The sequence below is a fragment of the Malaclemys terrapin genome, chromosome 7, assembly GCF_027887155.1.
Source record: "Malaclemys terrapin pileata isolate rMalTer1 chromosome 7, rMalTer1.hap1, whole genome shotgun sequence".
In the NCBI taxonomy this organism is placed as follows: domain Eukaryota; kingdom Metazoa; phylum Chordata; order Testudines; family Emydidae; genus Malaclemys; species Malaclemys terrapin.
The window spans coordinates 98,554,994-98,567,316 of NC_071511.1; the positions used below are offsets into that span (position 1 = coordinate 98,554,994).

General features: G+C 38.2%; 1 protein-coding gene across 4 annotated transcripts in view; it reads right to left on the reverse strand.

Moving 5' to 3' along the window:
- Nucleotides 1–12,323, reverse strand: part of KNDC1 (kinase non-catalytic C-lobe domain containing 1) — a 116,411-nt gene that overhangs the window by 10,783 nt on the left and 93,305 nt on the right. For all 4 annotated transcript variants that reach the window (XM_054033478.1, XM_054033476.1, XM_054033477.1 and 1 more), the window contains 8 exons: nucleotides 10,635–10,748; nucleotides 9,781–9,928; nucleotides 9,332–9,511; nucleotides 5,005–5,217; nucleotides 4,598–4,680; nucleotides 3,160–3,310; nucleotides 994–1,116; nucleotides 812–871 (listed from right to left, as the gene is read on the reverse strand). In XM_054033478.1, coding sequence (XP_053889453.1) covers nucleotides 812–871; nucleotides 994–1,116; nucleotides 3,160–3,310; nucleotides 4,598–4,680; nucleotides 5,005–5,217; nucleotides 9,332–9,511; nucleotides 9,781–9,928; nucleotides 10,635–10,748 — 1,072 coding nt within the window. The remainder of the gene's footprint in view (nucleotides 1–811; nucleotides 872–993; nucleotides 1,117–3,159; nucleotides 3,311–4,597; nucleotides 4,681–5,004; nucleotides 5,218–9,331; nucleotides 9,512–9,780; nucleotides 9,929–10,634; nucleotides 10,749–12,323) is intronic.

Consider the following 12,323-nt stretch of genomic DNA (forward strand, 5'->3'; position numbering starts at 1 on the left):
AGCGGCTTGCCCTGATGGGCTGCAGCTTGCTCACCATGGGCTTGGAGATCTTGCATACTGCAAGGCTAAATTTATTTAGTTTACTTTTGGGTTTGTCTGATAATTTGGACTCTTTGTATTCTTAAAGATTTATGGTCAGAAAAGTCATTGTTAAAACGGCAGTGTTCCCACACAAAATATTTGCTCCCTGTGTGCATTTGGCCATAACTGCTGATTTATTAACTAAAATAAATGGTTAATGGATCTGGTTGAAAAAAGGAAAGAATTCTGCAGAAACTTTTGGCAAATTCAAAAGCATTTGCCTGTTATGTTTTGTAATGGTCTAATTTTCCTTTTTATTGAAAAAAGGAAATTGAAGAAAACTGAAGTCTTTTCACACAAAAAAACCTAACAGTTTTCCAATAGGCCAAATTTAGACAAAATTTCATTATAAAATTCTAACCAGATCTTATTGTTAGTAATTTTTACTTCTGTTACCTCTGTAGCATCAACACACCTATGGTAGAGTGAACTGTTCTGCCCTATCATCAAAAGAATTGTTAATTAAGTGCTAGTTGCACAATATTAATTTCTGGCAATTAGATGCAAGCCAGAAAAAAATGCAACTTGACTTTCAAAGCCCAAGTTGGCATTTTGGTCTTGGCAGGTGGAAAAACCCAAACAGTCAACTGCAAAGTAATCAAGTTTATGTGGAAGTCATTAAACAAGAAACAATTTTTTATACAGTATAAACTGTATTTTGGCTTCAGTCCTGCAAAGAGAACCAATGAAGCGTCACATAAGTATTTCACATGAGAGACTCATACTGTACCTCAACAGCCTTGAGTTCTTCCATTATTTCAGACACTTTTGATGGTAAAATTTTCCAAGCCTTAAAAAAGGAAATAAAATACTTTGATATCTTTTCAGATTAATCTTGGTAATGGAACAGACTTACTTTTGCTAAAAACAAAATAGCTACATGGGGAAAAAAAGTCCAAAAGTCTCACTTACTGGTAGCTGTCGTACTATAAGATTTTCCAGCCCTCTTAAGATTTGCATTGCAGTAGCAAAATTTCTTTGTTCATAGCAAGATTTTGCTATAAGGAGAAATTTTGATAGTAAATTCACCTGCAACTGGAAAAAATAAAGTTAAATATTAAAATCTACTACATCACACTGGTCTGGTCCAGGACAAGGGGTCTTAGGCATTACGGTAATACAAATAATAAATAATAATAATTTGCTGGAGCTAAAACAAATAATATGTTTGAAAGTCATCACATGAAGCCAATTGCTACGAAGAAACTTAAGCAGGATACAATTTTATTTCCATTGAGGACATAGTCCAAAGGCCAAATTGCAACTCTACTGCCAGTAAAACTCTTGATTCTAAAACTCTTAACTGGGTGGGAAGACATACGGTAATTAATTCTAAGGAGGCAAAAGGACAGAAACAATCAGGAACAAGTGAGGGACTAAATGAAAATCACTCATCTAAATGAGTTCAAGTGTAGTACCAATTGTATAAACTGGCATTTTAAAAGCTGGCAAAATAAATAGACTTTGTTACATTCTGACTGGCTAAATTACAACAACAAACTGAATAATAGTATACTCAAAATTGACAGAGGATTAGAGAACTGTATGTTATGGCTGCCATATTCTGATAAATTACCCCATCTCAGGCTTTGTTTTCAAAAGCAGCAAAAGCTGCTCTCCAATTTGTATGTTTCTGAGAAGTGCGATAGACAAACAAGTAAACAAACAAAAACAACAGCAACAGTTATAAGGTAATTACAATTTGGGGGTTTGGTGACAAACCTTTCATACTCTCTTAAGGTTAATGAAAATATCAAAAGTCCATGATAAAGTTGTTATACTAGAGTTCTTTATTGCACAAATAGTCTGACTGAACACAGAGGAATATGAGGTAGTCAGTCACCTGTAATTGTTGTTCTTTGAAGGTACCTATTTTTATGGATTACCACGTTGGGGTGGATTTGCAGACCTGGATGGAGCTCCCATAACTTATCATTCTAAAACACATTACACACTACCCCTATTGAGGTATGAATGCTCATCTCTCTTCACGTGGGAAGTAAAAATACTCCTATGATAGCCAATTGAAAGACAAAACAGAAATATTCTGTTCAGGAGTAAGAGGGTGAGGGGTAATTCACTGAGATGATAGCTTCAGAAAAGCAACAAATGAGCAACTGGCTCCTATCTGAAGATATTATCTTAATGATTCTCACTTATGGAGACATGCTCCAGGGAGGTCTCCAATATAAAAAGAAAAGAAATCGTGCACACAGTGATGTTCACATAAATGTATGGTGACCACTTGGAATTGGATTAGACTGGTTTAATCTGCATGGGCAGATTCAGTTCCAGGTCTAGAATCATGGTCAGAAAGGAATTGACCATTAAAGCATTGGGAGCAGCCTAAGTACTTCTTGCAGTGCCAGTGGTGATGCTATTTGCTTGGCAGATAAAGACTTAGGGTTTGGGAACTTGAACTCTGTCGTCACCACAAATTTTTATACAAAAGTTGTTACCAACACCCACCATGATTTGTTATGGGACCACTGGTTTCTGTTGACTTTATCATGATTAATTTAGAAAATGTTGTATTAATAAGTTAATGGAGAGATTTCTGATGAAGACATTCAGAATGTATATACCAATGCACAAAATGACTTCATGTTTAATAAACATCAAGCTTTATTTTTTCTCTTGAGGAAAGTATTAATTCAATTGACCTTAAAAGTAGACTAGAAATGTGAGAAAATGAAATTAGAAGAGCAAAAAAAAAAAGGTACATTTTGTTTTAGGATTTGTTACTTGAGCTAAAACAGCAGCAGAACTGCAGCGCCCTGCCTCTCGAAGTTCTAGTTAGGAAGTCTTTCAATGCTAAGAAGGCCATTTCAATAGCAGAAAGTCAGACATCTTATCTTCTATTAAGAATTCTTATATTCTATGAAGTCTTTAACCCCACCACCAGAACAGATCCAAAACACTAAGCGGATCTGCCAACAACTGTGCAACAAACTGTTGCCAACACATTGGCAGGCATATTTCAGGCTTTTTGTGTAGGTTTGCTATATAGAAACAATAAACAATATTAAATAACTAACTACTTCTTAATTTAATAACCAAATAAAAATTATAGCAAACCTTGGAAGTATGACTTGTAACAATTTCAGCAGCAACCCAGGTGCTGATATTGTCTGAATTTCTTAAAAGCTGTAAGAGGTACTTGTCTTGTATGCAATTTGGCAGAAAGAGGTTACAAACTTTAAGTGACAGTGATTCAGTGGAAACAGCTCTGTGAAACACAAACATATAGAGAATTTAGACATTACGGAAAAGATGCTAACATTCTAATAATTTTTAAAATGAATAATACGTTGTTTAGTTACAATCTTGATTAATACATTTTAAAAGGGCATGTGCTGGGATTCTATTATATGTTAATTTCTCTTTTCTGTGTAGACTTTATAATTCCAGTACCAACATACATTGTACAAATCTAGAGATGGGACTACTTAAAAAAAAAAAAATCACAAGTTTTGCAACTCGAGCAATTTCTTTAGTTTGACTAACAATAACAAAGCATTTTTCCCATCATAAATAGTGGTCAAAGGGCCATACTCACTGAAAAGTTAGTCTGGCTTTTATTTTGTGGAATATGAACATGAACACAAAAAAGTGAGATTTTAAAAGAGAGTCCTGTCTGCACTACAACACAGTAGGAGCTAGATGGCATTTTTATTGGATTTTAAGTGGTAGGGCAAAAGATCCAGCTTGTGTCCCCTTTCTTAGAGATGTCTAGAGTCTAGATGTCACAATTAACTAACTGAATTCCAACCAATTAAGATGAATTAAAACAAAAACAAGGATAATGAAGATTGTGTGTGAACTGGTGATAATGTTAATATTTATTCTGGATTAGAGCCGGGCAAGTAATAAAAATCTGAATCACTTTTATTTAAAACCTGCAATAAAATTCCTATATGTTTGAATAATTCATATATATTTGTAATCAGTACTAAAAGATAGATAGAATTTCATTATTTTTCCATCTATATGGATATAATTACAACATAATATACTTGAAAAATATCATGGGGGGGGGGGTGGGAGGGGAAGGATAGCTCCTTAAAGGATAGTGGTTTAAGCATTGGCCCGCTAAACCCAGGGTTGAGAGTTCAATCCTTGAGGGGGCCATTTAGGGATCTGGGGCAAAAAAATTGGTCCTGCTAGAGAAGGCAGGGGACTGGACTTGATGACCTTTCAAGGGCCCTTCCAGTTCTATGAGACAGGTATATCTCCATAATCACAATACTTTTCAAAAACATATTCAGCAAATATTTTTTGACCTGATCTACTCTGGTTTCAAGTCACCTGGACAATATGGCCTAAACAAATTTTTTTGATCTGCTGAACTTCATTTTACAAGTCATCTGAAGGATAAAACTCAATGTAAAAAGAAAATTCACAGTGAGGAATAATGGAAAGATTCTCCATTTTCAACTTTCCATAGATACATAGTAATATAAAAATCAACAATGCATCAGCAGGGAACGGGGGATAGGAAAAGTAACCCACTTACTTTTGTATAGTGGCACATTTCTCTTTGACACCAAGTGCTCTTGAATTTAGGAAGTGTACTGGATGGCATTTATGGAACATTTCCTGCACAGACAAAAAATTAAATCATAGTGATCATTAGGCTTGGCAATTATTTTAGGTATCACAAGAAATACTTTTTCTTCCTCTATGGTCTCTTCGCTAAGGTTCTCAGGAGAAACCATTACCAGAACTCCTGATACTAGGGACTCCAGACATTGCAGGGACTTGGGGAGGAAATTGGACTATTTTTCCATTGGTGTTGTGAACCTCAGAATAAATAGCAATCAACACATGGGGGATAGGTGAGGGAGAGAAGGAAGAAGGGTGACTACACAATAAAATTTACACTGATTTGTCCTCACTCTCAATAGAATCCAGTCTTTTTACCTGTTGTAACAGTGTCAGTTGACAGCAAAGCTCTTGTGCACTATATTCAGTTAAGAGAGATCCTTCTTCATTTGCTTTAGCATAAGAGCCAGAGAATTCTTCTGTAGAACTGTAATAGCATGGCTTCGGTAAAACTGACCCAACTGTGTATGGTCTTTCTTTCTGATGATGTGTAATAGGGCCATTTCCTTTGGCGAGTTTCCAGTTAAAGCTCTATACAAGAAAAAAGTAGCTTATTACTGCTGTAACTTTCCTAAAGCCTACATTATGTCTCCTCTCAATATAACTTACTGAGGGAATGTCTACTCTGCAAACTTTTGCTCATGCACATTATGTCGGCATAAAGCCACCACAGTTAGTATATTGCTTCTGTGCAGGCATACTTGGCTCCTTATATTGGCGTTGTGAATACTTACCAGTAGTGCTTGTGTTGGTACACCATGCTGTACCTCATCAGTAGATTCCCAGAGTGCAACTTGCCACCATTCAGCGCACTTTGTTTAGGGAAGTTTGGATAATGCATGGTGGAGCAGAAACAAGTCATCCAAGGGTGACTGGGAGCAAGGAGTCAACTTCCCAGCATGCAACTTTCTCCATCCCATAATGTCATCTATATCCCATAATTTTCACCTTTTTAAAAAAATCTCCCAGCACCCATGTAGCATTCTTCACTATCTGCCATTTGACAGAAGCATAGAGCCTGCATAGCACTGGACTATTGTGATGAGGATTGCAATCACAAGACACACAATCCTCCAGTATTTGCAGAGCTGCAAGAACCACCAAATCATCAGGGAACATGATGATTTTGTGGAGGACAGATTGCTGTGGGACGTAGCAAAAACCAGTTCAAGGTTGATGGTGGCATTCGTGAAGCATTTGCAGATGGTGGAGTGCTGCTTCTGAGCCTGAGAAACGATCACTAAGTGGTGGGATTTCATTGTAATGCAGACTTCGGATGATGAGCAATGGCTGCAGAGATTTCAGATGTGCAAAGCCACAATCCTGGATCGGTGTGCTGAGCTCGCCCCAACCCTCAAGTGCAAGGACACCAGACTGAGAGCTGCACGGACAGTGGAGAAGCAAGTGGCAATGGCACTGTCTTTCAATTTGCTATGCTGGATTGCTACCAGTCAATGGGAAATCATTTTGGAGTTGGACAATCCACTTTGGGAACTGTTGTCATGCAAGCGTGAAGGATATAGTGGATGGATTTGCAGCAAAGGACTTACAGTGGACGAGAAGCTGGATTTGAGTCAACAGTGTGCCCTTGTTGCTATTTGTTCATTAAAATATCTTTGCTACCCTACCACTTCAGTGCCTGAGGATATAAAAATTAGACATTCCAATAAATGCATCATATGATTGTTCAACTTATACAGGGTTACAGTTGCCAGTGATAAGTTAACATGATGTAATTTTAAATTAGCTGTAATTTGTATTAAATAATCATTCTTGTCTCTTCAGACTATAGAATTCTTCTCTTGAATTTAATTAATGTAAGAAGAAACTGAATGAATTTAGGGCCCCAGATTTAGTCTACCATAACACTGTAAGAACTGGTGAAGGAGAATACATATTCTAGACTTCAATTTTTTTAATAATAATCTCTGTCCCTTTACCCATGCTGTCCAAGCTGACAAACTACTGAGTGGAGAGGGGAGAGAATACCCAATTTATGTTAGGCTTGCTCTGACATTTAACTGCCAGTAATGTAAAAAACCTAATTTGTTAGTGTGCATGTACACAGCTTTGATGACGTAGGTATAAAAACAAGAAAACTAAACCTATAAATGGAACCATTTTATTTATTTCTAGGTAATCTAAAAAAGATACAGAGATAGTTTTAGTTTATAAAATACATATGGAGGTTTATTTTGTCCTATGATGGATTCAGCTTCTGTCTTGCTCTTGGGAACTCTCATTTCTTCCTCTCCCACACAGTTGGTGGCCCTACTAGGGCTCAGTCTTTCACCTCCTCCTTTTCTACCTCTATACATTCTCACAGGTTGAGTTCCCTCCTGTACATGGATAACTTCTCACTAACTAGTCATGAATTTGTGCCTCTGACATCTCCACCTCCAAACATCCAAATCAGGCATTGTGTCACGGGGTGCATCTTCAATGACCTTCATGGAGCTGTATTCACTTACAGTTTTGGACATTTAGACCTACTGTATGTTCTTTATGTTCAAAACGCACTGCATAGTTAAACCTTCACCATGGCACTGTCAACACTATCTTTCTTGTTCCAGAGTTCCCATCCTTGCCCTCATCCTAGACTCCTGCTTTCGTGTGTGTGTGTGTGTGTGTATATCATACATACTTTTGACTTTTCCCCCCTTCGGTATCTTGAGTTATTGTCCCTTCTTCATGAACTTCATTGCTGTGATATTAGTTCAGCCTCTAGTTACGCAATGACTTGATTACTATAACTGCCTGGTCTGTAGCCTTGTACATTTCCATTTCTTTTCCTCCTCCGAGTACATAAAAAAAAATCCACTTATTTTCCTGCTACTTTATCCAAGTCTCCCTTCCTCTCTTCTTCATGCCCCATCTTTGCTATAAACTATCCAGAGTCATTTCCATAAAGCTCTGTTGATTTAACCCCTATTAAATTCTATAGGATTTTTGTATAAAGGCAGTAACATTCTGTAAGCTCATTGGGACAGGGATCTTGCTATTCAACTAGCGTATTTGATCTGTGAAGCACTTTGGACTCTTTCTTGTGAAGATGCTTTTTTTCAAGCAAAGTCTATTGGATTCTCGGGACTCTGAAGTTACTTTGTACCAGCTGATGTCTTCTAATTCTGATTATTGAGAGTCAGTAGTGTAAGAGGAAGGTGCAGTAAAGTTTTGAAATTCCGTAGGCAAAAAGCACTTTTTCTCCTGTTCATTTTAAACTTTTTTTTATATAGGTGTGACGTTCCTTTGGTGTTATCTGGACCAGTGATCTACTAGGTCACTCCAATCCTCGACTCTGGGAGCCAGCCTTACTCTGCTCTGCTGTGAGAACCCCTACTTCCGGAGGCTGTTCACACACAGCCTCTAGCATGTAAGCTGCTCTGTTACGTGAGTGAGCACTTTCGGCCAGCCACAGCTTGGATTATGCAACCGAATGACACTAGCTGATATCTCCAGTCCCAGACACAACCCTAGGAACCTCCATTTTGCAGTGTCCAGTTATGCCCGCTGGGTGCTGCAAGCTTATATGAGTTCGTCAATTTAACAAAGAAATTGATATGTAACAGGCTTATTATTCCAAGGGGAATCTCTGACATGCTTCAAACCAAATGCATTGTTTCAGGTAGAATAAACAAACAAATTTATTAACTACAAAAGACAGATTTTAAGTGATTATAAGTCAAAGCACAACAAATCAGATTTGGTGAAATGAAATAAAAGCAAAACGCATTCTAAGCTGATCTTAATACTTTCAGTGCCCTTACAAACTTAGATGCTTCTCACCACAGGCTGGCTGGCTGCCCTTCAGCCTTTGATCGGTGCTTCAGTCGCTTGATGGTGGTGTCTGTATATGGATGTGGAAGAGAGAGAGCAAAGGTCTCTCCCTTCATCGTGTTCTTTCTTCCCTCTTGGCTTTGCCGCCCTACCCCTTCAGAGTCAGGTGAGCATTACCTCATCATAGTCCCAAACTGACCAAGGGAAGAGGATGACTGACTCTAGAGTCCTACAGATCCTTTGTTGCTGCCTAGGCCAGTGTCCTTTGTTCCTGTGAGTCTGGGCTGGGTTTGTCCCATACATTCCCTGATGAGGTGTGAACTGCCTCTCTGCCCCTGGAGAGTTTTGCCTGGGCTTGTTTTAAGCCATGAGAACACATTTTCAGCCTCATAACTATATACATGAAATTACAACCTATAACATTACTATAACAGCAATGCTCAGTGCATCACGAGCCTTCCGAAGACACCCAACATGACAAACTTTGCATTGGATACCACACAATCATATTATAAGGATGAACATGGGGGTGCACGGCGTTCCCCCGAGGTACTGAGCATCACAATAAGTTATTTACAATAGTAGCAGATTTCTTAGGGAAAAATATTCTTTCAGCAATTATGAGTCACAAAATGGAACAGAAGTAAACATTTTACAGCCTTTAAAATTAGTATGACTATAGCAAATCATTACTGAATCAGCAAATCACTTAAGCACATGCTAAACCTTAAGGCAATGGGACTTAAGCACATATATAAGAGGTTTGCTGAACAGGGGCCTAAAGTGTTAAATTCAATATTCCTTTATTTTTGCAAGAGTAATATACAAGAGAGCTCCCTATATAAAGTAAGCTAAAGAAACTACGTGCCTTTTGGGAGAGATCTTCAGAGAGCTTTTTGCACAATGAGTGTAAAGATTTTGTATCATCCTCTTCTTCCTCCTTCCACTCATCCCAGTTATAGCACTGGAAAGCACTGTCACATTTCCCACCAGTAGCATTTTCAAGCACTGCCAGCAAACGTTCACCATAGCCATTTAATGGAGCAATCTAAATGGAAGGTAAGTTTTAATAGGCAATTCTATTTATTTTTCATAAAAAAATTAGTAATGAAGTAAAGAGCATTTATAAGAAAATTCATGTATTTTATTACAGCCATATAACAAAAAAGTGTCACTAGGCATAATTTTTTCACACTAATTTTACTCAGAAAGATAAGGGTCCTAATAATAGCGTTTACTTATATGCCATAACTACATTTGATTTAATTGACATTTTACTTAAAGCTTTCACCAAAATAACAAGTTATAACAAGTTACCTTGGAAGAAATAAAGTCTTGTAGCATGCACAAAAGATCAGTTTTTATTGCAAAGTCTACAATATAACAGTCTTCAATCCAAGCCTGCAGAATGTAGAAACTCCGGTTGTATATTTTGATAAGCAGAGAGGTGGGATCCCCATTTGCACTGGTAATATGAGAAAGGCAGTGAGTGCACTGAAACTGTCATTTTAGTCTAATCTTAAAAAGAGGTTGAGCGAGAAGTGCAAGAATTTTCTGCCAGTTGTATTACTTAAACAAACAAACAAACAAAAAAACCAAGTCTCCCTTTCTCTGGCATCTACACCTCTAGAGGAACAAAAGTTTCATTTATAAAAATGTCCCAATACCCAGCTACTTACTGAGGTAAAACCCCCACTGAAGTCAATAGTAGTTCAGAGTGGAAATAGGAAGAAAACATATTGCCTGGTACAGAACTTACACTATTTTCACGGTGTTCCACTCTTATGCCTGGTCTACACCTAACACTTAAGTCGACCTACCTACATCATAACAAAAATGTTGTGCCGTGTGCAATGTAGTTAGGTTGAACTAAGCGCCACTGCAGATACAGCTTGGTTGATGGAAGATTTTTTCCATTGACCTAGCTACCATCCCTGGAAGGGATGGATTTACTATTGTGATAGAAAAACCCCTTCTGTCGATGTAGAAAATGTCTGTGCCTCTGCAACGCTTGCAGTGCAGACATTCCTTTATTCACAAGAAAATCTTTTTTTTAAAAAAAGAAACAAAATTCAACTCAATTAGGTGCTTCTTTTTAGAAATACTTCTTTCACATTGGGGAGAAAAGTCTCTAGCACTTTGACAGTTTTGTTCACAGAAACTTACTGTACCTGGATAAAGTGCTGCTGATTATATCAAGAAGAAACTTCAACAATTCTTCTTGTGTGCAGAAATAACGAAATGTGTAGAGGAACTGCTGTACATAACCTTCTAAAAATGCATTTCTGTGGGATACGAGAAAAAAACTTCAGATAAGCAATGATATAGTTTTTCTTGTATTAAAGCATAGCAACAAAAAAAGTTACAACAAGAGCAGATTGAAAGTCTGAATTCCCATTCCATTGAAAATTCTGAAGTTAAAAAAAAGGTTCCATTTTGGAATAAAAAAAAATTTGGAATTTCCCATGATGGGAACTCTAAACATTAAACTAATTATTTGACTTTTCAAAATTAGAAAATTTCCAAATTAACCATCTCAATTTCCACATTCTTATTTTTTAATTTAATTTTTATACGATATATTCGGTGGTTTTAGAATGATTAAAAAAGCTGCTACTCTAATTTGTACTGCTTGAAGGATCTTATTTTCTTGTTCAAAGTACTGATTGTCTGGTGCAGTCAGGATGATAGAGAGGCAGGCAGGGGAGCTGGCAAGAAACCAGACTGGTTTCCACTGGAATTCTGCATGGGGCTCGCTCATCAACATTTTAATTTCCTGTGGAACATTTCACCTCTGTCAAAACAACAGTTTGTGATGGAACTGTTCTTCTGGAAAGTTTCCAGCTTGATCTAGTTACAACTGAAATATTCTTATTTTTCATATTTTTATTTCTTAAGAACCAGTAACTTCAATTCCTGAACTTCATGTTTCTTTATTAAAAACTTTAGCTCCTTTATCGTTAAAATATTATGTGTACCATAGCTAGAAGAAAACACTAGAAACAATATGCTGGACAATGCTACTGAAATCAGCTAAAACTCTTACTCCTGGTGGAATTCTGCACCAAAAAATTAAAAATTATGTGCCGAATATTTTTAAATTATGCAAAATTCTGCATATTTTATTTGTCAATACAATGCAATATAATCACTCCAATTTCAATTATTTTGGTAATTTATTTCAAAATACTCAGCAACAATACAGACAACAGCAAAAAAGATGCCTCAAAGAAACATCTACAACAACCCAGTTCCAGTTGGGGGGGGGGGATATTGGAGCGGGCTGTGTGGGGCCCCCAGAGCCGAGACACCTGCACTCCCATCCCCCCAGAGCCCAGCCATGGAGCAGCCTCCATCCCAGACACCAGCTCCTCCCCAACCCCCCAGAGCCCAGCCACGGGGCAGCCCCGAGCCCAGACACCAGACCCCTCTCCCCACAGAGCCCAGCCACAGGGCAGCCCCCAGTCCAGACACCAGCACCCCCAGAGCCTTTACTCCCCACAACTTCTTTACTATCCCACTGGGGGACATGGTGTGCTGAGGCTCCGTCCTTCTTCATCCTTTGCCAGAGCTGGCTGGGTCTCCCAGGCCCTCTCCCTTCCCTGGGAGAATGAGGATCAAAAAGCATGCAGCCTCCAGTCCAGCCAGTGACTGTGAGCTGGGCTCTGCAGAATCCAGTGGCCCGTAGTGAAGGCCAGAAATTCTGGGGGGGGGGGGGGGGGGGGGAGAACAGGGAAGTCTGCAAAATTCTGCATTCTGCAGTGGTGCAGAATTCCCCCAGGAGTACATTTTGTGAGAGAAGCTGATGAAATGCCCAAGTATACTGATATTAATCCAGTGCTGGAGAGGAAAATGGTGAT